At 39.3% G+C, this 26,990-nt stretch overlaps 3 protein-coding genes across 5 annotated transcripts; 2 read left to right on the top strand and 1 right to left on the bottom strand.

The window, feature by feature from the left end:
• The first annotated feature begins 1,227 nt into the window (after positions 1-1,227).
• On the top strand, positions 1,228-18,581 carry LOC117474990 (voltage-dependent T-type calcium channel subunit alpha-1H-like). Its single transcript, XM_034121036.1, is given in 31 exon segments — positions 1,228-1,332; positions 1,636-1,719; positions 1,921-2,057; positions 2,270-2,358; positions 2,892-3,051; positions 3,670-3,985; positions 4,206-4,298; positions 5,028-5,188; positions 5,744-5,792; positions 5,872-5,991; positions 6,148-6,296; positions 8,524-8,709; positions 9,254-9,371; positions 9,480-9,635; positions 9,733-9,813; positions 10,323-10,408; positions 11,072-11,195; positions 11,475-11,543; positions 11,823-12,007; positions 12,170-12,296; positions 12,486-12,611; positions 12,939-13,028; positions 13,110-13,295; positions 13,587-13,748; positions 13,858-13,967; positions 14,067-14,200; positions 14,390-14,448; positions 16,990-17,068; positions 17,197-17,318; positions 17,393-17,551; positions 18,456-18,581. Coding segments are annotated over 31 exon segments (3,942 nt in total). The 3' UTR covers positions 18,576-18,581.
• A 523-nt stretch (positions 18,582-19,104) lies between these two features.
• si:zfos-1056e6.1 (uncharacterized protein LOC107988029 homolog) lies at positions 19,105-22,707 on the bottom strand. 2 transcript variants are annotated; one of them, XM_034121237.1, is made up of 9 exons: positions 22,552-22,707; positions 21,230-21,297; positions 20,978-21,025; positions 20,624-20,688; positions 20,500-20,537; positions 20,329-20,408; positions 19,934-19,996; positions 19,683-19,733; positions 19,105-19,488 (listed from the first exon to the last, which is right to left on the bottom strand). In XM_034121237.1, the coding sequence occupies exons 1-9, from the start codon at positions 22,682-22,684 to the stop codon at positions 19,435-19,437; spliced, it is 600 nt and encodes a 199-aa protein (XP_033977128.1). In that variant the 5' UTR covers positions 22,685-22,707; the 3' UTR covers positions 19,105-19,434. The 2 variants fall into 2 exon arrangements, with proteins under 2 accessions (XP_033977128.1, XP_033977129.1); XM_034121238.1 differs by lacking the exon at positions 22,552-22,707 and adding an exon at positions 22,008-22,091.
• Positions 22,652-26,654, top strand: prps1b (phosphoribosyl pyrophosphate synthetase 1B). Of its 2 annotated transcripts, none has more exons than XM_034121235.1 (7): positions 22,652-22,946; positions 23,368-23,557; positions 24,174-24,272; positions 24,498-24,622; positions 24,763-24,936; positions 25,110-25,269; positions 25,536-26,654. In XM_034121235.1, exons 1-7 carry the CDS (start codon positions 22,825-22,827, stop codon positions 25,626-25,628), a joined length of 963 nt encoding a protein of 320 aa, XP_033977126.1. In that variant the 5' UTR covers positions 22,652-22,824; the 3' UTR covers positions 25,629-26,654. The 2 variants fall into 2 exon arrangements, with proteins under 2 accessions (XP_033977126.1, XP_033977127.1); XM_034121236.1 differs by having other exon boundaries at positions 22,653-22,946; positions 23,368-23,551.
• Positions 26,655-26,990: the final 336 nt, after the last annotated feature.

The following is a 26,990-nucleotide window of genomic DNA, read 5'->3' as shown; positions in this document are numbered from 1 at the left end:
GGGTTTTTTTTTTATTTGTATGTTCAACTTCAGCTATAGGCCTACTATCATTGACACATCCCTGATTAGGAAAACGTGCCTAGCATTTAGTATAACGTTCAGAAAATAATTTGGTGTTTGTGTTGGGGGGACTGGTGATATGTAGTTTAAAAACATTTACCAAGTGAAAGTGTAAAATTATATGAATGTGTAGTATTTTTGTAGCAGTTTTATGAGGGTGATTCATTGTGTAAGGTATACACAAGTAGACAATATTTAAAAAAAATGCATTTAAATCAATATTGTTGCTAAGCATATATAAGAATGTGAAACAAGTCCCCTAGAATTATTTTGATTTGTCTATTGTGTTCATGGGGAAACAAAAGTAACAATGTGTAAACAAACTGTCTTTAGAATTCAGAAAAAAATGAATATTTGATAGTGATCAGGATTTCTGTTTTATTACATTTTATTAAATGAAAGTGAAAAATAATATTAAGAAATATTGTTAAGGATTTTTTTGGACGATTACATTATTTCCTCTGAGGACATCAAACAAACTTTGTTTTGCATTACAGTGTCTTCTTGTTAAAGACATTAAGTGTTAAGTCAACCTTTACTTCTGCATCAAGTTCAAGCATGTTCCTCAATGTTGTTATATTTACTCGACTACATTTATATAACAATTTAAATGATATATACCTTAAATTGAGATCTGATTCAAAACACCTAATGGGCTTGTAAGATATGATGAATGCCCTGTTATGATTATACAACACAGAGGTTCACATAATTGCTTTAATTACCTACACTATAAGCTCCACCTTCACCAGTAAACCTTTTACATTAATGCATGAGTAATGAGTTATTATAATCAAAATGTATAATGTTTATCTATGTAGATATATATATATATTTATAAATACAGATAGATACATTTATAAATATGTATATATAAAGATGTTTTTATAAATATATCTATAAACATACATTTAGACTGTAACACTGGTCTTTTTTTCCTGCATTATGAGAAATATTCAGGGCTTGACTTTAACTTAAAAAGTACTTTTATATTGCGGTATTATTTTTACCCATTTTAAGGTTCTGAAAGCAGCCGCCAGAGGTCAAAATATTAAATTAAATATATATATATATATACCAATATATTTTCCCATTGGTGTCTATCCATTCCGATAACAACGCTTCCTCTGTTCACCTCTTACCTTTTGACTTCCCTCTAGAGTGAGCATGACCGATGGACAGATGAGGGAGAGGCGGGAGGTGGCGCTCACGATACAAGAAAACAGAGTTTCCACTGAGGAGGAGCAGCTGCCCTACCCGAACCTGGCCCCTGTAGTTTTCCGCAGCTTAACACAGACCACAAGACCCCGTAACTGGTGTTTGCAAATCGCCTGTGGCCCATATCCTTTTCTTACTGCTGGAAGTTTAACCTAACCTAACCCTAACCCTCTGACACCTGGTAAAACCAATTATGTGAAATTAGAATAAATATCATATAATTTATGTCTGACTGTCGCATATTACAACATTTTATACATTTGGCCATTATTATTATCATTAATTGCCTCTTTTACATAATCCTCTCATCTCATCCTTTGTGTTTTGACCTTAATATTTTCCTCCACTTGGATGGAGTATATGTCCATACTGATGATCCTGCTCAACTGTGTAAGTTTGGGCATGTACGAGCCCGGTAAAGGGAAGAGCTACAAACTAGAGGTACGTGTAACCGCTGTATTCTTCTGAGTAGGTCAGGGCAGGGAAATGTACTGTGTCATTAACATCTACTTCCAATATAATGAATGCCTAATTGCGAGAGTAGCTTAATTATGACATAACTGGTTAATAATAACTTATTGTATATTCTTTTTTGTAAATATATGCAATAAATTGAAAATGTTCCTCCGTGTTTCTGGCCAGGTGTTCGATTTCTTTGTCTTTGCATTCTTTCTGGTGGAAACGACCATCAAGATGGTGGCCTTTGGAGTCTATGGCTACAAAAACAGCTACCTTCCAAACAAATGGAACAAGTTGGACTTCTTCATCAACATTGTAGAGTAAGTGACTCACAATGCAAAACAGCCAACATATGATCCATAGTGTACACACTGTACACTGTACATATGCTTATCAATCAAATCTATTGTTGATAGGCTTGTTTATGAACAGACTGCTTTAATATTTAGTATTACATTTTGTGATGGTTTTTGTTTTGTTCATGAAAGAAGGCAAATTCAAACTCTTCTCCTTGTTTTAACTGTCCCTTCAGGGCGTTTGGATATTTTTTCAATATCCTTGGCACCGACTTTTTACTCTCTCAAGTCTTTGGACCGTTGCGACTGATCAGCAGAGTACCAAGTAAGTTGATATTTAAACACATTTCAGTGTTCCTTAAAACATTTTGTTTTGCAGTGTTTTCTCTTTCAAATATACATACAATAACTGCTATGTATTTGTGAGTGATATTTCCTCTTTTTACTAATGGTCTCTTACATTTGAGAAATAACAGGTCATTAGCCATGTGAAAATGTAGAACTACATTTAACAACAATTGTAAACATCTTACATTTGTATTTTAGTATTATAATTATCCCCTTTGATGAATCTTAAGTGCAAAGTGAAAAAATCTGATATTCCTATTCCAATCCTATTGAAAAAAACAATTAGTTCCTTAGTGAATCTTTTAGTATTCATACCATTCTTACTAGATATGATGAAAAAGGTATCACAATATTTTTGGCTATGATGAAAATCAAGAATGTATACATCATGATACATACACAGAAATAAAGAAAGATAGTAATACCTCTGCCATCTATTGCAATTCCATACACTGTTCCTGTAATCCCATAACAACTGCTGACGGCATCTTTTTGCCTTTATTCCTGTAGGTGTGCGGGACGTAGTTACAGTTCTCATAGACGTCGTGCCCATGCTTGCAATTGTTCTCGTCATCTTCTTGTTTGTCATCCACATCTTTGCCGTGGTGGGAGTCCAGCTGTGGGCAGGCCAGCTGCGCAACCGCTGCTTCCTGGGAGACGACATTCCCACGTAAGGTTTTAGTCTGTTTTTCCATTATTTGCATGTTTTTCCCTCTCCGTCCTGCTTTAACAATGACCAATTCCCAAATAATTCTCCAAGTATTTCTTGATTTTTTTATTATAATTGGTCTATAAAATGTCAAATAATTGTATAGTAAAATAAAATGGCCCATCCCAATTTTCCAGGACCTAAGGAGATTTATTCAGATTCGTTTTATTTAACTGACTTGCATTCAATAGGTATGTATAATACTATATATAGAGAGAAATATAGTGAAAACAATATAATGGTATTCAATTAAATGCATTTCCTCCTTTGATGTGTGAAAATGCTAAGAAAAGCACAAACTCACATTTTCTGTATATAAGAACATAAAATAATAATTGTAATTTACCTTGATGACACATGTCACGGCACACATTACATCCTGTTGTATGACTTGGTTTATATTCACATTTATCAATTATTTAACTGAACTGAGTTGTATAACTATGTATCATTAACATGATACACTGCATATCAATTCTCTATCTCCCAATCACAAAAAACGCATCATGTGAATTCTTAAACATTTGTAATGGTTCATTATTTCTAGTTCATTTCATCTGTCTTTCTTTTTCTGTACAGAAATAACAACATGTCCCTTAGCCCATACTTCGAGACCATGTTTGATGAAAAAGTCCCGTTTGTCTGTACGCGGGAAGGCAAGAGCGGGACGCAACACTGCCGAGATATACCCCCTTACCAAGAGAATGGAGGAAACTGCTCATTGGCTGCCCCCCACAATGCCTCAGCTGCGAATTGGGGAATCCCTACAGTGGCTTCACACACCTGTATAAACTGGCACTCTTTCTACAATGTCTGTCGTGCTAGTGAGAAAAACCCCCACCGGGGAGTGATCAACTTCGACAACATCTTCTACGCCTGGATAACCATATTCCAGGTAATAAGGTCTTTCTTTATAAAGTTTTCTATCTGTGTATGCACCTCAACACCAAGTCAAATTCCCTGTGTGTGTTAACCTACCTGGTAATAAACCTGTTTCTGATTCTGATGCAAGGATATGTGAACATGTGGTAGCATGAAACATGGTGAGCGCAGAGTTCTATGTAATTCACTCTATAAATGTTATTTATATCACTCTATCTCTCTGTTCCCCAAAGGTTGTCACACTAGAAGGATGGGCTGAGATCATGTTTTTCATAATGGATGCTCATTCCTTCTTGAGTTTTTTATTCTTCATGCTGGTCACCGTTGTGAGTAGCCTTTTGTCTTTTTGCAGTTAACAACCTTAGTATTTGACTGTGTTTCTAGGTCTCTAACAACCTCTGAATGATGGTTTGGTATTATTCCATGTGGTTTATTTGAGATCTGGTAGACAAAAGGGTCTGTAAAGTTGGTTAAATAACTTCAGTAACAATCATGAAAATCCAACAGCAGCAGTCAAATACACTGAAAGTGAGTCTTTATTGAATCCAAAATAGTTGGCCCAATGCTGAAACCCTGTTGCATAATAATGAGACTCAATGAATACTTACATTTTCACTTTACTCCTGACTTGCTGCAGTTCTTTTTCAAATGACCTGGAGACAGAGAGCCATCTGATAACTGTAGATTTGTGTTTTTCGCTTGGGTTAACAGCAAATGGGAGCTATGTCCTCACAATTTGTTTTACATGTGATCATGTTGAAGAAATATTAAAAGACATATAAGCTACAACTTATTTATTTTGGTTTTGTTATTTAATTTCAGACTGAGAACAAATGATTTGGACACTTGAATTGCACTTTTGCAAAACTTGATATTTTATTTTCAAATTAAACAGAGTTATAGAAAATGTGTAAGAGCATGCAAAAGAAAAGAATAACCAGAAAGAAACTGAAAGAAAATGAGAATGAAGAGGAAAGACAAACGAGGCTTGCTTTAGATTTTTCCCAGTTTTTGAGCAGTTGCACTAAATACCCTTTCTTTACTTCCCCAATCAGATGGGCTCCTTCATCATAGTCAACGTCTGCGCAGTCGTCATCGCCACCCAGTTCTTGGAGAATATGAAACTGAAGTCAGAAGAGCCGAGTCCCGGTGCTGCGTGTAACGCTCTGCGTCTGCTCTGTCGAAGGTTTGCCTGTTGGCTGCGGAGGTTCAACAGGTAAGTCACTCTTTAAGCTCTGCATACCGTACAACCAGGATGTCAGTACCACTTACTGTAAAATGCATTGTGTTTTTGCCGTCAAAATAGTACTTTTCAGTGCTGTTGTGTGTACAACGGTGTAAGATTATGCAAGATGTATTATTCGATTTCTTCCAGAAGGTAATCCTACAGTATATGCAAATGCCGTAGTCATAATATAACTTTTTTAGTTTCAGGTTGGGAATGTCTAGGTAGAGAAAATAAATGTCCTTTACACCCAGAGACGAAGGTTAAAGTGTAAATGAATCTTGAATATGATCTTAGTTCAACGTGCCTACTGCTCTCCGTGTGAAACTGAATGTGTTGGCATGGAATAATCGCATTAGTCAATATGTGTTTTCTCAGAATGGGACCCCATAAATGTTTAGAGGCAATTCCAGAAAGAGATTCATTCAAAAGCAAACAAAGATGAAAATGCACAGAACAAAACATGAAATCATTATTTAACATGGAACTAACTCTCTCTTGGTCTTTTTTGGTTACTTACTGTTGTTCATGTGCTTCAACCCATAGAAGTAACAAGGTGCAACCCAATGCCGGCCAAAAGGGAACTTTGGGATCGGTGAGGCTCGTCAGCAGCTTTCTGCAGAACCAATGTTACAACACTGCTGCCCCATCTAACTGACTCCCTTATCTTTTAGATTTTGAGACCCTTCAACAAGCACATTCGGACGTTGGTTGAGAGCTCACAATTCGACCATGTGATCATGTTTGCTGTTTTCCTCAGTATTATCACCATTGCAGTTGAACATCATAATCAGGTGAGGAGCAAAGTGTTTCTTTGTCTAGGCTTCTATGGATTCCTGTGGTTTGATTAGAGTATGTTGTTATGCTGGGGGTGAAAAGAGGAATACTATAATGAGATATTAACAATTTCTTCTTTCCCTTCTTTATTTTCCTTTTGGCTCTTCCAACAGCCTCCTAAGATGACACACGTGTTACACATCTGTAACATCGTTTTCACATTTGTATTTTTTGTGGAGATGACGTTAAAACTGATCGCACTCTGCTTCAAATACTTTTTTGATCTGAACAACATCTTCGACTTTGCCATTATTATTGTCAGGTAATGTAATCCCATCCAGTCCCACATGAGAACTACACTCAGAGTTATATCCTGTAAAATCTTTGAAATGTATATTACATTCAACCAATTTCATTATTTGGGGTCTGACAATTCTACACAAAAATTGAGGTTTATGACACTGACTCCATGTATATATTTATACAAGTTATCAGTGTTGGAATGTAACTTAGTGCATAATTCAAGTATTGTACTCTAATACTTAATGTATTAACCCTCATAGTGAGTTACAAATAAACACACATGATACGCTGATATGATATGATTGACCAACCACATCATTAAAATGATATGACGTGTATTTGTTGACGATAAAAAGCAGAATAATATTATGCTATGCGATACTATAATCAGTGCTGGAGATAAGTTAAGTTCATGCACTCAATAACTGTATTAAAGTTCATTGATAAGTACCTGTACTTTACTTAATTACTTTCATTCTATGCTACTTTAAACTTCCACCCCTCTACTGTACATTATGCCGCGTTTCCACTACACGGCCTCGCTCGGCCCCGCTCGGTATGGCTGGGCCTCGTTAGGACTGGCTCACTTTATGGCGCATTTCCATTACAGTTTAGGAACTGGGGCAGTATCTATAGTAACGCAGTGTAGGCGGAGCCGTGACGTGATCTTCAGAGGACCCCAGAAAAACAACACAGCCGTTAGCTGTTAGCACTCAGAGCTCACAGCTCCTCATATATGTTCAGAAACTAGACAAAAGTTAAACAAGTACAAACCACAGACTGCCTGTGTCATGGTGAATACAGTCGCTGCTTTATTTATGTCTGTATAGGCCGTTGTTGTGAGTGTGGACGGTTGGAGCATATACTGCGTTAGCTTGGCCAATCTCCATTTAGAAAACAAGCATTTTAAAAGGTTTTTCCCCTGCCGTCTGTCTGCAGACTTGACAAAGCATTAATTCATGGTTTTTACTAACCGGTATCAGTATGTTGTTACTTCGGCATCATTTTGAAACGTGTATTACAATTAAATCACGGTCAAATATGTCCATCTTGTTGTAGTTGTTGCCCCCTTGCCAGCGACGCTCTCTCTAGTTTAGCATACTCAGCCCGACTCAGCCTCGTTGTCTCTGGCCCTGGACCCACGATTTTATGAGGCCAGAAAACTGTGAATTAGGACCCGCCGGCCGGTACTAGGCCAAGTGGAAACGCAACCAAAGACGGGCCGCTGACGTCACAGCCCTCTTAAACCGGGCTGCGGGCTGTAGTGGAAACGCGCCATTATATGGTTCTCTGCCAATAATGTCCATATCTCACCTAATTTTTAAGTTAAAGGGAAAGTACTTCAATCTACATTTTGCTGCTAATACCTTTACTTAAAGGGCCCATGTCATGGCCATTTCCACTGATCATAATTCCATTGTTGAGGTATACTAAAATATATTTATATTGTGCAATTTTCCAAACTCACATTGGTTTCTCATACAGCATCTCTGTAAACTGCGTGTATTCACTGAATTTCACTCTCTGCCTTTAACGGCTCGTTGTAGCTCCCAAAGCTCCAGCCCCCACCCTCCCTGTGAGCACAGTGTGCTCTGATTGGTCGGGACGTTGTGAATCGCGCTGAGCTCCGTGGAGGTGTTGTTTCCTTGTTAGCGATACACAGCCAAACACAGCCAAACTCATCCTGAGCACACACAAAGTCACAGCCGAAGTAAAAACAATAAGTGTGGCTTGATATTGAGTAAGAAAAAGGTTGATAAACGCTGTGAGAATGGGTCTGCAGAGAGAATTTCGCCGCGATCCCAACTGTCTGTTATCAGCCTGCAGCCAGGGAGGAGAAATCAGCTGAGCTGCCTGCTCCCTGCACACAGATGTGTGTGTGAGGAAGTCCGTGGATTGGTCAATTTGGACCAATCAGCGGGGGCTTAACGTAACGGCTCCGCGGACGTAACTTAACGGCTCCACGGATTGGTCCATTTCGTTCCGGGTACGGCTTGACATCATGCCGTACCCGGAACGAAATGGAAGAATCAAATGGACAATGACGTATCTCCAACGAGGCGTTTTGGGGAGGTATTTTCTGTGTTAGAGTTTTACTCGCTACAGGGTGTACTTTGAGGGTTTGTGACTCTGCACACCGTTTACATGCATAAAAACCCTCATAACACACAAGGGGACGGGTAATAACCGGAAAAGCATGACATGGGCCCTTTAAGTCAGCGTTTCTTCTTGTTTGTGGTGTTTAGTGTGTGGGAGCTAATTGCCCAATCAGATGGCAGGTTGTCAGTGCTGCATGCTTTTCGTCTGCTGCGGTTTGTGAGGCTTCTTCACTTCCTCCCATACCTGCTGAGACAGCTGCTGGTGCTGAAGAGGACCATCGCCGAGGCAGGCCCGCTCTGCATGCTGCTGCTGTTCTTCACTTTCGTTTGCAGGCATGTACACACAAAGATCCAACCTCCCTCTCTATCATTCGTTCGAGACATTTGTAGTATCGCAGAAAATCCCATATTATATGTTCTATTACTACAATAATGATCACCCATGAGATACACACATTTGAACAGTGGTAATTGAAGACGTATACTCAAGTACTTTACGTAGTTATAATTTGGAATACATTAATATTATCTGGCACGAGGTAAACATTTTACTTTTCTGCAGTTAATTTATCTGACACTCGGTTACTTTTTATATAAATAACATGGTGTGTTGATAAGATATATACACTACTATTCTACTCAGCAGTACACAAACTATACAACATGTTATCCACATGAGTACTTTTACTTTTGATACTTTAGGTACATTTAGCTGATAATACTTCTGTACTTTTACATAAGGAACATTTTGATCTCAGGATCTTTACTTGTAATGGAGTATTTTTAGAGTGGTATTACGTAATAAGTAAAGGATCTGAGTATTTCTTTCACCCCTGGATTTCAATGATTTTGACTACATGTTGTGGTTTCTCTGCAGTGTACTGGGTATGCGTCTGTTTGGTGGTCAATTCATATTCAAGGACCCTCAAGGAGATATAATCATTGAGCGAAAAAACTTTGACACCATGCTCTGGTCCATGGTCACTGTGTTCCAGGTACGTCTTTGTATTTCTTAATTTGAGCTCTCATGATTGTAATCCACCCTTATGCATTGTTTGCCTTAATATCTATCAGTGATATACTCCTTTAATCTATCAATCCAGATTCTGACTCAGGAGGACTGGAACCTGGTGCTGTACAACGCCATTACGGCTACCACGCCATGGGCTTTCCTGTACTTTGTCACCGTCATTATGTTAGGAAAACATGTACTTCTCAATATTCTCGTGGGCATAGTGGTTCAGAGCTTCCAGGAAAAGGTAAAGACCTCTGTCTTCTCCAAGAGCTCGATGTTTTACACACAAAAGCTAGGCACACTCAAACACCAATGCCGTACTCTACTTCCTGTTGTTCCAGGAGTCCTCAGAATGCGATCAAGACTCTTCTCGCGTTGACGAGGATTTCAGCGACTCTGTAACCAGCTTCACCTCAGAGACAGTAAGTCTCTAAGAGTCATGAATCTTTGAGATGTTGGTGAGAAACGTTGTTGCTTCTCCCTTGTTGAGATAATAGTTACGGTTTGTAAGACATGGGGTGATGTACCTGCTCAGTCATAGACACTGTCCCACACACACCTTGCTATTTCATTTTGTTCCAGGACCCCTCGAGACCCAGCCAATCTCCCTTAACCTCTGAGAAAGACACTGAACCAGCAAATACCCAAGAAGACAATGCAAGTTCCTATGAGTAAAAGTTATAGTATAGAATAGAATAGATAGTTATTAAGTCTGGTTTTGAACTCAACCGAGAGTTAATCCTGGGGTGAAAATGTTAGGTTACAAACAATAATGTTGCATAAATATGGTCATGTGTCTTTGCCAGAAATCTCTAAGCAACATGTATGCTAGTGTACTGCTTTAATGTTCATGGGGGTTCTTTGAAATATTTATTTCACGCTTTGGCTAAAGAGAGGCAGCGGATGTGTAACTTCTACCCTCCCTCTTCAGAAACCTTTGACCTGTATCCAGCAAATGCTCCACTGGTGCAAAGAACATGAAGAGTGGGCATTCTACGTCTTTTCTCCACAGAACAGGTACGATTAATAGGTAACGATATTTCTATCATCATCATCTGTACTCAAAACATTTAATAAATAATAATTAAAATGTCAGGGCCAAATAATCAGTTTGTCCATCATACACTAAAACTTTTGGATTGTGAAACAGGTTTTTAAATGCATTGCATGTGGTGTTAAAAAGTCTTATGAATTATTCATATCTTAAACTGCACTGTAACTTTTATCCATGTATTTTTTCTTTTAATGTTTCTTTTATTATCTTTTCTTTTTAATGACTAATTTTAAATGCCATTTTCTTAATGTCTTCCATTTTTGTAAAGCACTTTGAATTGCCTTGTGTTGAAAGGTGCTATATAAATAAACTTGCCTTGCCTTGCCCTTGCCTTGCCTTATGCTTATTTATTTTTAAACTGCAGAATCTGTGTTGTATGAAAAGGCGACCAGTTTGAGCCAGTCACATCGCATTTGATTGATACATCTATGTGTACATTTCCGATTTCAAAATTAATATTTCATTGTTTTACAGGAAGTGAAAGAGAGAGATTTTGATAAACAAACTTGATGTATTTTTTGCATATCCCAAGGGAATCAAAAATATTTAACACCTCACTTTCTTGTAATTGCTTCCTCTTATGTTTAACGGACTTTGTTAACGAAGGTATGTGTGTATGTCTTTAGGTTCCGAATCTATTGCCAACGTTTGATCTCTCACAAGTTGTTTGACAACACGGTTCTCCTATTCATCCTGCTAAGCTGCGTCACCATTGCTATGGAGAGGCCTGCAATACACGATGAAAGCACGGTGAGAAACCTGCAATTACTGTTAGTCTGGAGACATAAATTAAACCCTCAAACACAACCCTATCTAATCAGACACACACAAGCATCGTACGATCAATGTAGAACACACACAGTAATCATATTACATGTACTGTGGGATGAGAGGAGGCATCAATGTAGAATAAGAGACACACAAAGTCAAGATTAATGTTTTGCATCTTATGGAACAAATAATATGTAATATGATTAAATGTCATACAAATACAGGCAGGATATAATTGAATCTCACCCTGCCCTTTAGGAGCGATGGATCCTGAATATGTCGCGTTACGTGTTCTCCAGTGTCTTCCTGGTAGAGATGCTCTTTAAGGTAAGATCTGTTTTGTTTTTTAACAGTTTTAACTTTATGACCCCTAATTTGTTAAATGAACTGTCCAATACCTGCTGGGTGGAGATCAGAAATGAGAATTAAAGGAAAATGTATAAACAATATATTGCAAATTAAACGAAAAGATAAAGTTACGTTTTTGTATTCATAATTTTCTAGCTTTAAATACATTTTGTAGCTCAGATTTTCAGGAGTATTTGAAAAAGGCCCATATTATTGTATTAAGACGTCTTAATTGATCCATTGTTGCTGTAACAACAGGTTGTAGCTCTCGGTGTGTTCTTTGGGAAGGACTGCTACTGCAGCTCTTCCTGGAACGTCGTGGATGGTTCGCTGGTGATTCTGTCGGTAATTCATATCATCATCTCTCTGGCCAGTTCGGGCGAAAACAACATGCTGGGCATTCTCAAAGTTTTGCGCCTGCTACTGACACTTCGCCCACTGAGGTACAGCAGAGCATAGATGTTTGTTTTCTTTTTGTGTGGATTTATGCACATGTTTATGTAATATGGCTGCGCTGGCGTCACACCTCATGTCATAGTTGGGTAATTTGGCAGTGTGTGTGTGCTGGTTCTAAGAAAAAAAGTTTGTTTATGTCTGTTTTCCAGGGTGATCAAGCGGGCCCCCAAATTGAAGCTGGCTGTGGATGCTTTGATCACATCCATCAAACCCATCGGTAACATTGTTTTCATCTGCTGCACCTTCTTCTTTTTCTACGGCATCCTTGGGGTACAGGTACTGTGGAAATGCACGCGCACACACACACACACACACACACACACACACACACACACACACACACACACACACACACACACACACACACACACTTATCCTATGCATCGAAAGTTAAGGCTTTGTAATGACATGGCAATGGTGGATTAACACTCTGTCTCTGTTTCTCTCTCACACTGTACACTGTAGCTGTTCCAAGGGAAGTTCTTCCACTGCTTGGGTCAATACACAAAGCACATCACCAACAAGTCTGACTGTCTCTCAGCCAACTATCTCTGGGTGCAAAAGCCGTACAACTTTGACAGCCTGCCTCAGGTAAGGACTGACGCTCTGTGAATGAGACAGGGAAAGGCATGGAGGCTGCAAGCATTCATGACAGCATCTCCAAACACAAAACTAACAAAATAGACACTAGAAATGAAATTGGTTAATCATGCTTAACATTCATATATTTAAAAAAATGTCATCTTATCTTCACCCAATGTGGTCCATTATATACTTAAATTACCCTCAAAAAGGTTTTACTTTATTGTTGTTTACACAGAGTTATTTGTAGTGTCTTTGATGTTTAAGCAAATAAGATTAAAACTTGGAAAATAGCAATGTGATAACTTTACAGTTCTTTCTTTGTTTCCAATTTAGGCTCTGATGTCCCTTTTTGTCATGTACTCAAAGGACGGATGGGTGAACCTAATGTATGATGGACTGGATGCTGTGGGAATAGACCAACAGGTATTTTTGTTGGCAATATGCAACATGTACACATGGTATCAGAAGAAATAAATTCTTATGTTTATTTTCTTCTCTTCTAAGCCCGTGAGAAACCATAACCAGTGGATGCTTGTTTTTTTCATCACGTTCATGGTTATGAGCTTCTTCCTCCTCGATATGTTTATCGGTGTAATGGTGGAGACCTTCGCCCAGTGTCAGCAGCAGCAAAAAAAATAAAATAAAGAGGAAGCATCACATGACCCGAGCAGGAGTAAGGAGCCTTTTAAAGTCTAAAAACCACAAACACTGAAAACAATGTAAAAATGTATTCAAACAGATAGTGTACTGGGTTTACAAGATTATTTTTGTTGAAAACTAAAAATGTGATGTGTCGATAGGAACTGCACAACCGTATGTGTGTAAGTCTTCCAATACACACTTCATTGCACCCATTGTCGATATAGAAATATCAATAAATGCAGTTCTAAATGCTTTGGGCATTTGTAACTAATATGTCTCCCATCTCTGTTCACATTCATTTGAATATCTCCATGTTTGTGTGTCTACATTTCAGACAAGCCTAAGAAGATACCTACGCAGACTCCATATTACACATACTACTCCCCGATGCGTCGCTCCATACACACTCTGTGTACCAGCGACTTCCTTGACGTCTTCATGGCCGCCGTCATTTTGATGAGTGTCCTCATCATGGCCTTCCAACATTACAAACAACCTCTGGTAATTGCACACACAGTCCCTGTCTACAGCTTAGAAATGCCACAAAAAAGGAATGTGCATTGACTCTAGGAGGGGATGGAATTAAACCGTTTGCTGTCTGTGTGTTCAGTATATAGAAAGGCTCACAGAGTATTCGTACTATGCCTTCACTGTCCTCCTGATCATTGAAGTCCTCTTGAAGATTCTGGCGTTTGGCATACGGAGGTTCCTCCGAAACAGGTAACACGCTACAATAATGGAGAATTCAATTTCCTTATTTGCATGTTAGGAAACGTCAGTACTCATAGTGTTGTGTGCATAATGTTTGTGTTTGTTTAGTTGGAATCATCTGGACTTGGCGGTTGTCTTGGTTTCCGTCGCCAGCATTGTTTTCATTGGGATAGAAATGGCCGACTGGATTCCCATTAATCCCAGCATCCTGAGAGTCTGTAGAGTTCTCAGGCTAGCAAAAGGTACACACACACACACACACACACACACACACACACACACACACACACACACACAATCTCAGACACACACTTGAAAAAGGGAAACGTTTCTTAAGGATAGCTTTTGGTGCGAAAATGTCTAATTAAGTGTATGTGTTTTGCATGCACATACACAAAGTCATTCCCAACATCTCCTGTGTCTCTCCTCAGTGCTGAAGCACAAGAAAATAAGAGTCCTCCTGAAAACAATTATCAAGACGCTGTCACAGGTAAAAACTTGATTTTGTTTCTGCTACATTCATTATAGATGCAAAGTGAGAAATAATCATTTTAATTTCCATAGGGATGTTCCTGCTGTGCTAGAGTTGATAAATATTTGAATGTTTAAAGTATGCAGATTGTGATCCTGATGTATCTCTGTTTGCAATCTGTTTGGACCCTAGAGAGCCTATAACGCTAGTCAGTTTTATTATTGAATTTGCAAACCAATAAAGATCTTATTGTATTGCTTTTACAGTAGTCGTAGATCTCTGGTCATTTAAAAGTTCTCTATAATTTTACAGATGTCTCTGTAAATGGAGCAGAACATAAAATGCTACTAAAAAAAGGTGCCATGCCTAAAAAACATTGGTAATCAGAAATAAAGGCCTGTAATTTCTTCTAGCTAAGGCACATAAGGTCCTGGGGCCCCATTAATAAACGGTGCGTACGCACAAAAGATGGCATACGCCAGTTTCTACGCACTGTTTGCGATTTATAAAAAACGAAACTCTGACCCATGCGTACGCACTAAGCACAAAAACGGGAGAGACGAGAAACTGCGACACCGTTGGCAGAAGGAAGAATGGAGAGAAATATGTGGAAATAATACCATAAATAGAATGTTACCTCTCATTTATCAAATATGAAGAATTCATTTGTAAACATTGATTAAACCCAATCTTAAAATGATTAAACAAACGCCTGTTTGAGACTCCTCAGTGCACACAAAAACATAACTTGGAGAAATAAATAAATACGGAAATGGTATTGATCACCCCTCGATTATGTTTTCTTGTTAAGAAATGTATTCTCATAAATGATGCGGTAAACAGAAGGATAGAATTACTTTAAACTGACGCCGTTTTACATTTCTATAGGTTGTATAGATACGAGCATGGTTTGATATATTATCATGTTTAATCATGTTTTATGCCGTTCGCCAATAGCCTACTTGATAAGTCGCTCGTAAAACACAGGAGGTATGGAAACTAAGAACACCATATGTGTTTCTCAATTGCGAGTACGCTTGCTTGGTAGCACATGTCTGCCGAGCATCTTGCTTCAGAAGCGAGTCAAGAATACTTCCTGACATTTGGAAAACAAAGAGTGGAACAGGCTAGCAAGTGTGCAGGTGTGCGTCATATGATAGGCCCCGCCTTACATTTTCCGCTACAGATTTTGGAAATTGGTCCGTGCGCAAAGCATTGTGGGGATTTTAAGACCGCGGAGTCTACTCATGTGCAGCCTCGATATTTCTCCAAACGGAGTACGCCGGGCTCGGTAGATTTCCAAGTATACTGGAGATTGGAACAGTACTTCGGCGGCACTCGATGACGTAGTATGCTTGAAATAGTGGCTCTGCAGCAGCTTTACTTGCGATTGAGAAACACCCAATGTGTGGTAAATTGTACAGCTAATATAACACAACACATTAGTTGGTGGATTATGGATATATAGTTGCTGATCGACAGCTGCAAACAAACCACCAAATACAAAAAAATTATTCAGATCCAGTCGTCATGACTCCACTCCGGAGGGATTCCCCGATCATTTCTTACAGTTTCTCATCAAGGGGGTGTCTCCTGTCCCCGATACAAACACACTGGCCGTTTCTCAATCGCGAGGATATTGGCTTCCAAGCCAATATTTCAAGGATGCTACGTCATCAAGTGGCGCAGCAGGACCGTTCCAATGTCCAGCATACTTGGAATTCCACCGAGGCCGCGTCCTTGGTTTGTGGGAAATTTCGAGGCTGCACATGGGTAGACTTCGCGTCCTTAAAAACCCCACAATGCTTTGCGCACGGACCAATTTCCCCAAATCTGTGGCGGAAAATGTAAGGCGGGGCCTCTAATATGACGCACACCTGCACACTTGCTAGCCTGTTCCACTCTTCGTTTTCCGAATGCCAGGAAGGATTCTTGCCTAGCTTCTGAAGGAAGTGACTCGGAAGACATGTGCTACCAAGCAAGCGTACTTGCGATTGAGAAACACCCACTGCCTGAGGAAGGTTAGGCTATGTGTATTGTTTTTGTCATTAACCTTTTTCAGACCACTTATTTATTTATTTTGGTGACGATCCGACCTCCATGCTGCTACTCTGGTTCAAACTGCATCCACCAAACAATATGATTTATCTCGACCTCCCCAAAATAACCAAAATCTGACACGGTGTGAGATGTCTTTTTTAGCTGTTCTGTCGTCATTTCCTGCGATCTTCTTCATGCAGTCAGTCAAAATGAATGAATGAATGGGCGTTTCTTTGACTATTTATAGGCAAATATGGGCGTTACGTGAAGCCCGCAAAAGCTGCGCCGCATTTCGAGTTGATTGTGATTTATAAAGGGAAACCGGCGTAGGATGTGCCGTACGCAAGTCCTGTGCAGTCTTTTATGAATCGGAAAGTGTCGGGGCGTATTTATTTGCTTTGTCCTACATAAGTAACCTTCCCACGTCAATCCTACGCAAGGCTTTATAAATGAGGCCCCAGGGGCAGATTGTAGTGTTTGTTGTGTGGGAGATCTAACATGCATTTTCATTTTTTTTAGGTTGGGAGCATTTGTCTTCTGTTCGCTTTTTTTTTCTTTATATACGCTGCGCTGGGAGTGGAGCTCTTCGGCAACCTAGGTCAGTCACACTACTAGCAGAATACACACATTTTCTTGATAATCTTTTTTTTTTGTGGATGAATAGACTTGATTTTTGTTTGAAAACTGTATCTGTATGTTTGAATTGTGTGCTGCTGTTTCCATCAGAATGTACCGAAGAGAATCCCTGCCTTGGCTTACATCGGCATGCTAACTTTAAGCATTTTGGCATGGCCCTGCTCACGCTGTACCAAGTGTGCACCGGAGACAACTGGAGCGGGATAATGAAGGTAGGTCACTGCTGAGAGAACAGTCTGTGAGTCAGTCCATCAGCCTTTCTGAATCCTGCCCTTTGTTTCTCAAGGACACTTTGAGGGAGTGTCATCCCACAGACATCGATTGTGTGACCTACCTCTCCCGGGTCTCCCCCATGTTCTTCTCCTCCTTCGTGGTCATGGCCCAGTTTGTACTGGTCAACCTGGTGGTGGCAGCCATAATGCAGGCTCTGGAGGACAGCAACGAGGTACAGTTGCTACAACAATCACAGACCAAGAAAGCACAGAAACACATAGCCAGTGGGTGTTTCTCAATCTCGAGTAAAGCTGCTCCAGAGCCACTATTTCAAGCATACTACGTCATCAAGTGCCGCCGAAGTACTGTTCCAATCTCCAGCATACTTGGAAATCTACCGAGCCCGGCGTACTTAGTTTGGAGAAATTTCGAGGCTGCACATGTGTAGACTCCGCAGTCTTAAAATCCCCACAATGCTTTGCGCACGGACCAATTTCCCCAAATCTGTGGCGGAAAATGTAAGACGGGGCCTCTCATATGACGCACACCTGCACACTTGCTCGCCTGTTCCACTCTTCGTTTTCCGAATGCCAGGAAGTATTCTTGCCTCGCTTCTGAAGCAAGTGATTCGGAAGACATGTGCTACCAAGCAAGCGTACTCGACATTGAGAAACACCCTGGATTTATAAACAACAGCTGTAAATCTTTATTTAACAGGTTTTTAATTTCTTATAATTTATAATAAAATAATCCTATTAAGTTTCTTTTTTCTTTTTTTTGTAATTCTTTATTTATTTGGGGTCACATTATATTAAAAGTACAGTTTTGCAAATCATATATTTTTAGAGACCCGAAAATGATAAATTAAATACCGAACAAAATTAGTAAAATAAAATAAAAACGAAAAAATACACAGGGGTTGTTTGAATTGACAAATATCTACACATGTACATTAAGTTTCATGGAAAGAGCAATATAACAGCTACTGATTATTTGGCATTTAAATCTTAGTTTGAAAGCTAAAAATACTATTAGATCATACAAAAAAATATTAATAATTATAAGACAAATCAACTTTTATGTCTTACTTTAAGATTTAAATTCCAAAGTAACAGAGGAATATTTTAATATTTCAGAGCAATCCCACTAATTTCTGTCTCCCCCTGGAGAAGGAGAAGGAGGAGGAGGAGGAGGATCCGTCGGACAATGCAGGCGCGCGTCTCCGGGGCAGTGTTGGTGTTTTAAGTAATGAGTGAATATTTGTAAATGTGATTACTTGAAGTTTGATTCTTTGTTTTTTTACCTTTTTTTCATAACATGAATAAATAGAACAGACTTGATTTACACATGGATCACTTTTTACTTTTCTATTCATTCATTTCTTGTTTTGGTTGTTATATAAAAATACTTAGATCCAGTATGAAGAATCAATATGATAAATGTGAAACACCTCGACAAAGTCCCTTGGCCATTATGACAATACGACAGCAATTGGATGGAAAAAAAACACACGAGGCAGTCCTGAACACATAAATACTTAAATTATTAAGAGCAAAGTCTGCTTCTTTAAAGGGTAAGGAGATGTCAGAGGGTGGTATGGGAACATGTAACAAAAACAGAGCATGAAACATGGAGGCTTTTAGATTTTCAGCATCTCAAGTTTTGACCTCTTTACAGGGAGAAAGGCTATTGCAAATGAACGTGTAGTTTTTGAATGTATATTTTCCTGTTCCAAAAGAGTAAGCATACAACAGGATATTACAGGAAGACAAAGAAAAGTCAATATCACCTTTTCTCCTTTATTTAATTGATTTCAGGGTACACAACATAAGGTCATTTGCTCAAACCATAGCTTGGCTTCCATAGTTAATCCTAGTAAGGCCAGTCACAAAAATATACTATAATGACACAACATATTTGCAGGCAGAAAAATGTGTATGAAAGGTAACTGTTTTTCAGACCATAAATAACAATGACATTGTATTAAAAACCACACCATTGAACACATTTTATGAAAATAAATGGTAGAAATCAAGATCCTCATCCATCTTCGTATGGGGACATGATAACATCTGCAGTGAAGAAGGTTTTTTCTCTTGAAATGTAGGTTTTTGTTTACCACAGAGGGGGTCTGCTCAGCAACCCCTTCCAGCTGTGAGAGTCTGCAACCTGCAACAAAACAGGGAAGTGTGTGCAAACACAAAACAGAAAAATGTGCAGTAAGAAACACATCGTATGCAAAAACAACGGAGAGACTTAAATGATATTTTGAAACCTTTGTGTATGTTTCTGAGATGTTTGCAGCTAAATGAAAAATGACAATAAGATGAAGTATTTATTTGTGTTTGATCAGAATGACTTGCCTGCATTCTCTTATGAAGAAACCTCAACTTCTGGTTGAGACATTCAATCTCCTGAGGAAAGACAGAGGCCATGGTCACGTGGATGTAGGGATAACTCTTAACAGTATAATCATAAAACAAACTATCCCTGTTATATTGTCATATTTTCACAATATTATCAAATAATTGTTCATGACTAAATGGTCAGGGTTACGCTCATAGGCATGGCTGTGGTTAACATTGCGTTCCCTCTTAAAACCAGAGGAAAATACCTGGCTTAGTTTTTCGTCGCGTCTGAGTTTGATCTCAGGCAGAAGCTCTTCCAGTCTCTGAATCTACAATAAAACATGGAAACTTAATTCATGTTGTGCTTTAAAATTCAGACAAAATTAAAATTGCATGAAGAAACAGTCAATTCCCACATAATAATATATTTACAGTAAAACAGGTAAACAGACTTTACCAAACACTATGTATTTTAGTATAGTTCTCAGCTGTGTTTTCCTGCACTTAATAATCTCCTCATTGACACATAAAACATAATGAAGGCTATTTCAAAGGAAACACAAGAAAGCAATGTTATGTTAGAGCAGCCCTGCTGATTAAACCATGAATTATCTGCGATAACCAAACCTCAGTTATAGTAATATGACTGTGTCTGTCTTACCCTCCTGTCAATAGTCTGTAGCCTGGTCTTCATGCTCTTGTTCATCACGGTCATGGGAATGGTTCTGGGTGCCGGACGCACTGGGAACAGAAACATCACAACCTGTCCAGATCTGGATCCACAGCTTAAGAAAACATTATCAAAGGGAACAAAACGTGACTCCACTCTTACCATGCTGAAAGATCTTGGATACTTCAAGCACATAAGGCCTGTTGTAAAAAAAAAACACATGTCACCAGATGATATCAATAAGTGCTTGCACTGAAAAGACCGACTACAGTCAAAGACTCCTTACACATGCTTGCTGTTAGCAGGGATCGAGCTGTTCAGAGGGATCAGACAGCCACCGTGATTCCTTATCTGCAACCATAGCAAAGTTAAATTAATCTTTCAACCATTTCAGCAACAACCAAACGCTTGTTTTCAAATCAGTATTTTTCAGTATTCAGTTTTGTTTTCACCTTGTGTGTCTGTGTTTGCAAGTTTGTCATTGTGGCTAAATGTGCTGGAGGCCATTGGCTCTCCCACGGTTTGTCGTTGTGGCATCACTACTTATTTTTCTTTTCAACAATATCATGCAGACATATAAATATCATTCAGACAAAAATAGGACTCCATCTCTCACATGAGGACAACATAGTTGTTTTACCTTGAATATGACATCAGAAGAGTTCAGCCTAAAGGTAGTGGTGAGAATCTGAAAAAAAAAATATATCAAAAGTGTAATATCAAACTATACAACATCCAAAAATAAAACCACCAGAGCATTTCAGTTATTTAGGTATTTTCATAAATGATCTCTAGTAATATTGTAATGTTTATATATTTATATCTGATAGGTGAGCAAGAACATATTTGCAGGTGCGATTATAATGTGAAAGAAGGAGGTTGAAATGCAGACCTGTATGACCGTGGGGACCTCAGCTGCTGGAGGAATGGACACTTCTCGAAGAGCCACCACTCTGTCATCTGCAACAGATACAACATTAGATACTGTCTCTCTCTCTAAAGGCTTTATTAATGAAGAATATGTTTTCTAATTCTGTATAGTTTAGTGATAAGCTGTTTATCTATGCCCACTTATATAATTTGGTTTTCTTTATAAACATACAAACAAGATGTCTTGAAATAACAACTATTGTAAGCCGATCACGATCCAGTGCAACGTACACAAGTGTGATATTGACCCTTAAAACCTCTAATAATGTTTTTTTTGTTTACTTTATAAGCATATTTAAATGATGTGTTAACCAAAAGAGCACTATTGCAACTACAAACACACACAAATACCCGGAATCATTTAGTTTAGTTTAACATTACTCCCATATTCACAGGATATAGGATTTGTATTCACTCTTTGAATAACTAAATCAGAGATCTGGGCCGCAGCCAATCACTCAACAGTCAGATACAGCTGTTGTTGTTTTCCTCTTTGACCATTTATAGAAGTAGGTTTTAAAACAACTGACATTTGTAGAAGTTAAAGAAAACAACTTTCGAAAGGATGAATGACATTAGTATGCTGGATGTATATCATTTCCATGAGCCCAAATGTAGTCTTGAATGGGTTAAGGAAGCTGGTTGCCATGGACACAGACGCACACACAGAGTCCATCTTTAGCTCAAAAAATAATATATCGCTGATCGCAAAGTAAAAACAAAAACAGAAGGCTACGAACCTTTATTGTCCAGCCGTTTCACAGTGAACCAGACCTTTGATACTCGTGGTGATTTATCAAAACTGACGTGAGACATTTTGAGAACAGCAGCACGAGACATGAGAAGAAGCCTTAAATTCCTACGACATCCGGTCAGGGACTTTCAAAATAAGACCCTGGCCGACATAAATCCATCGATTCTGCACTGTTGCAATTTGTTTTTGTCAATTATTTAAGACAAACGTAATGTTTTTGGTCTGTTTTAAGTGAACAAATTGAACAAGGGCTCTCGGGGATTGACCTTTAAAAAGAAATGGGCTATGATATTCGAAGATAGCAGCAGCATGAATTGTATTTTTTGCACCACACGTATTGAAGAAAACACTTTATTACACTTAACCAATTAATGATGTATTGTTTCAAAAACAGTATATCTCAATGCAAATGTACTTGTCAAATATAGTGGAGTAATAGAATATAACACTATTTACCTCTGAATTGTAGTGGGGTGGAAGTACAAAGTAGCAAACAATTTAAATACTCAAGTAGACTACTAGTATCTCACCAGTACGCATGTGGCAAACGAGACAACACGCGCCCGCGCCCGTGCCCCTGAATGACGTCATCGCGGCAAAACGTCTGTGAAAGCGTGCGCGCCGCCCCGAGAGGAAGAGCCACACGCGTGATGTTTGGGACATAATGGTGGATAGGTAGGGACGATACGAGTTGTTTATCAGCTGTTGCCATATTTTCCAGTTGTTTTCTTGGACCCATCGGCTCGAGACCCGCCCGCTGCCACTTCCCGCTCGAACAGAACGACGCTCAGGACTGCATCAAAATGCCAAACATCAAAATATTTAGCGGTAGCTCACATCCAGACCTATCTCAGAAAATAGCAGACCGCCTGGGTCTGGAGCTGGGGAAGGTTGTTACCAAGAAATTTAGCAACCAAGAAACATGGTGAGTTGTTTTTTTGTCTTTTAAAAACAAGCCTAGAACCAGAGGTATACCTGATACGCAAATGTCGTAGCCCAGCGACATTTAACGTTATTAAATAGAAACGTGGTGTCATGGTGAAATTGCCGCGCAGTGTTGTTAGGAACTTGTAGTCCACCACGCATGGCTAGGAACTCATGCTAACTCACAAGCTGTCTGGTGGTTCTTCTGGGCCACAAAGCCATCGTACTGGCCTCAAAACTGAAATAATAATGTCCTATCACAATGATAATATTTGGCTCATATATGCAGCTCAACTCCACGAAGTTAACCTCTATTAAGAAAAAAAAGCCAGTGTTTACTGTGTCATTTATCTCCTGCTTGACATGGTGTGTTAACTCCTTCGCACTAACTGCTGTTTGTTTTGTCACCTCTCTCCTGGCAGTGTGGAAATAGGGGAGAGCGTCCGTGGGGAAGATGTCTATATAGTGCAGAGTGGCTGTGGGGAGATCAATGACAATTTGATGGAGCTGCTGATCATGATCAACGCCTGCAAGATCGCCTCTGCCTCCAGGGTCACGGCTGTCATCCCCTGCTTTCCGTATGCCCGGCAAGACAAGAAGGACAAGGTGGGGGTGAGGGATATCTGTCTAATTACTTCAGTCATGCCATTTGCCATCCAGCATCATGACGAGAAGCCTGCAGCCCTGTCCATCAGTAACTGCTTGACAAGCCGTATTCCCTTTTTGTATTGGTTTGTTTTCCTTTTCTCGTTTTCCCTATGCTTTGCTGAATCAACTCCATCGCTTTTTGTTGTTTTCCTGTATCTATCCTGCTCATTGTCTGTTATATTGCAACATTTGAATGATATTTGCGTATATGGGATTGTTTTAACTACAACATCTAATCTGTTAAGAATTACTATGATGCAAGAAAAAAATTGATTTTGTCATACGTGTATTATATTGCAATCTAGGTTTTATTCCTTCTATTTTATAGGCAAAATTGCAGTTGGGCCAAACATTTATGTTGAACTTATGTTACTGATCCAAATGAAAGAGGAATGTCTGTTCAGCCATCCTATGTACATCCTAGTGATATTTGCATATTACCTATCAATGGTCAAACTATTTTTAAATTACTAATTTTAAGGTCTATAGTCGGCTCTCAGTGGAATTTTATTTTTAGAAGCGAGCCATGCTTGCCTGTTTGGTTATTTCATATGGCTGAGTAGATCAATTTGTGTTGCAGAGCCGTGCTCCTATCTCTGCCAAGCTGGTTGCCAACATGCTGTCGGTGTCAGGCGCTGACCATATCATCACTATGGACTTGCATGCCTCACAGATACAGGTGAGCAGCACAAAAGCAAGACCTAAACAGCAGTATCATGAGTATCCTGCCATTAATCTGTCATATGGCTTCAAATGACCTACATTAGAAACGTGACTTTCACAGTCTTGACTTCACATAGATGTCAACAGAGATCAAAGGGAGATATGAGCCTTTTATCGGTCCTTCCAGCACATGTTCAGCTCCTGTGAACCCAGCTCATGTACCTCTCTTGTCTTTTTACAGGGGTTCTTTGATATTCCTGTGGATAACTTGTATGCAGAGCCAGCCGTGCTGAAATGGATCAAGGAGAACATCCCTGAATGGAAAAACTGTACTATTGTGTCACCTGACGCCGGAGGAGCCAAGAGGTAGTTGTTGTACCCTTGAGCATCTCCTCTGAAATGTATTTTAGATTAAGCTTTTGTATGCTTTGCTTATCACTGACAAGGCTCTGAATTGACTGCGTTATACACTTTGGCACTTACACTTTTGGACATTATACTTGCAGGGTCACCTCAATAGCAGACAGACTGAATGTGGATTTTGCCCTTATTCACAAGGAGAGGAAAAAGGCAAATGAGGTGGACCGCATGGTTCTCGTTGGAGACGTGACGGATCGGGTCGCCATTCTAGTAGATGACATGGCCGACACGTGTGGCACCATCTGTCACGCTGCTGACAAGTAAGCCCCATACAAATAGTCTTGAAGACCGGCATTGGGATGCTGCGATTCTGTCCTGATGTCAAACTAACTTGGAAACAGATCATGACTGGATTCAATTCAGAGATCTCTATTCAGAATATATCCATGTCATGTGGAGTTTTGTCATTCATTATGCTGTTTCTATCCCTTAGGCTCATTTCGGCTGGTGCCACCAAGGTGTATGCCATCCTAACCCATGGCATCTTCTCCGGCCCAGCTATCTCACGCATCAACAATGCATGCTTTGAAGCTGTGGTGGTCACCAATACAATCCCTCAGGAAGAGAAGATGAAGCATTGTCCCAAAATACAGGTCAGGATACAGCATGTACCAGGGTTTGAGTAAAGGTTGCATTTTGAATCTGAAAAAGAAGCAATATCCCGAGCCAAAAGGATGTAACGAAAAATAATTATATCAAATGTAGCCGTATTTAAAGTAATATTATTCAGAGGCGCAACTCCTCTGTTTGAGCAATGATATTTTGAAATTGTAACTTAGTTCATACATTTTTTTTTTTGCCATTATACAAATCATCCAGTCTAGCTATATTCACAACCTCTTCTCCTCTCTCCCTCCAGGTTATTGACATCTCCATGATTCTAGCAGAGTCCATCCGTAGAACTCACAACGGCGAGTCTGTGTCGTACCTGTTCAGCCACGTCCCCTTGTAACAAATGATGGCTCCCATCTAACTGTGTTGTTCCACCAAATAAGAGAAGAGGGAATTCCCTAACCCAAACATAGCAACATTTTCTGCTAACTTACCTTGAAAGAAAACTGATATCATGTCTGTTACTAACGCTGACCCCGTCACCTCCTTGAGCTGTTTAAATTCATGTCTGGCACCAAAGCAATCGCAAGCAGCTAGGCCAGCCTATTTATTGTACTTGGATGATTAAGTGTTTATCCACTGTGAACTTTGTCCCCTCTTTCATACAACTGAGGAACAGAGTTTCTTCTGACCAATTCACTTCTCCAAAAGTCATTTCAATCTAGTCTAAAGAGCTTGTGGTTGTCAGGAGAAGCATCTGCCATATAAAACTGTTACAGTGCTTTCTGTTACAATGACTGAGTGTAGTTTTTAATGTTGCTCCTGTGTCCTCTGCCGTTTGGACGATGATAATTCATGAAGTGAATGTGTAGTGAAGTAGTTTACAGTGCCGCTGAAGCTCCACTCAACCAAGAGTGCCTCAACAGTCTGAAATTGAATGCATTTTTCCTCCAGTCTTCTCCTTTCCCCACCCTTTTTTAGCTGTGCTTATTTTTCTCCCCCAACGACTAATTTTTACACATCTCATCAGGCTGTAAAGATGTTCTGGGATGTTTGTTTTTGACTCTTGAGGTGCACTCCATTGAGTGGGGTTTGTCCAGGGTTTACCTGTCGAGGTTCGGCGTTGAAGGTCTTTCTATAAAGAAGCTCTCTGGTTTTTAGTTTAGGGTCTCTGCAGGCTGGAGCTCAGAAATGTTCACCTGCTTTTATTTTTTTTATGTCTGGAGGAAGGATTTGTCGATGTGCATATTCAAAACCTTAGGGTTTACTTTTTCAATAAGGTGAATTCTTGGTTGGCATCTAAGGATGAGTTCTTAATAAAAATGATTTGTAACCTTAAATGTGGCACTATTTCTGATAACAATATGTCATACATAAATGCATATTCCCTTGTATAATTGCTAATAAAACTTATATGCAACCAGGATCATACAGGGCAATAACTGTTTATTTAACAGACAATTCACAATACATTTTTGCAGGGGCTAAAAGCTAATATCAATCTGTCTGAGAATCAATGACATTTGTATTTGAATAACGGGTAACTTGGAGAAGGCTTCTAAACAGCATTCATTTGATAGCAATAACATTTAAAATGGAAAGGTATTGTATGTATAAAATAAGACGGTAGGATTTTTTCATTGAGAACACGCCCTAGTACGGTAGAAGACAACAAGTTGATCGACAGACGAAACAACCAATCAGCCGCCGCGCAACGTATACCGTCTTGGCCAATGGTATTAAGAGGCGGGCCCTCGCATAC

Source organism: Trematomus bernacchii, unplaced genomic scaffold, assembly GCF_902827165.1.
Source record: "Trematomus bernacchii unplaced genomic scaffold, fTreBer1.1, whole genome shotgun sequence".
NCBI classification, from domain to species: Eukaryota; Metazoa; Chordata; class Actinopteri; order Perciformes; family Nototheniidae; genus Trematomus; species Trematomus bernacchii.
The sequence above is the reverse complement of the archived record's forward strand: the minus strand, read 5'-3'. Positions and strand labels throughout refer to the sequence as shown.

What these genes read in the sequence shown, in the direction of transcription:
- si:zfos-1056e6.1 (XM_034121237.1), bottom strand. Translation starts at nt 22,684, where the DNA reads ATGTCCCAAACATCACGCGTGTGGCTCTTCCTCTCGGGGCGGCGCGCA. An exon ending in CTTCTGATGTCATATTCAAG is followed by an intron (nt 20,689 to 20,977) that starts GTAAAACAACTA and finishes CTATGGTTGCAG; the next exon opens with ATAAGGAATCACGGTGGCTG. An exon ending in GCGACGAAAAACTAAGCCAG is followed by an intron (nt 19,734 to 19,933) that starts GTATTTTCCTCT and finishes GTCTTTCCTCAG; the next exon opens with GAGATTGAATGTCTCAACCA.
- prps1b (XM_034121235.1), top strand. Translation starts at nt 22,825, where the DNA reads ATGCCAAACATCAAAATATTTAGCGGTAGCTCACATCCAGACCTATCT. An exon ending in ACAAGAAGGACAAGGTGGGG is followed by an intron (nt 23,558 to 24,173) that starts GTGAGGGATATC and finishes TTTGTGTTGCAG; the next exon opens with AGCCGTGCTCCTATCTCTGC. An exon ending in GACGCCGGAGGAGCCAAGAG is followed by an intron (nt 24,623 to 24,762) that starts GTAGTTGTTGTA and finishes TTATACTTGCAG; the next exon opens with GGTCACCTCAATAGCAGACA.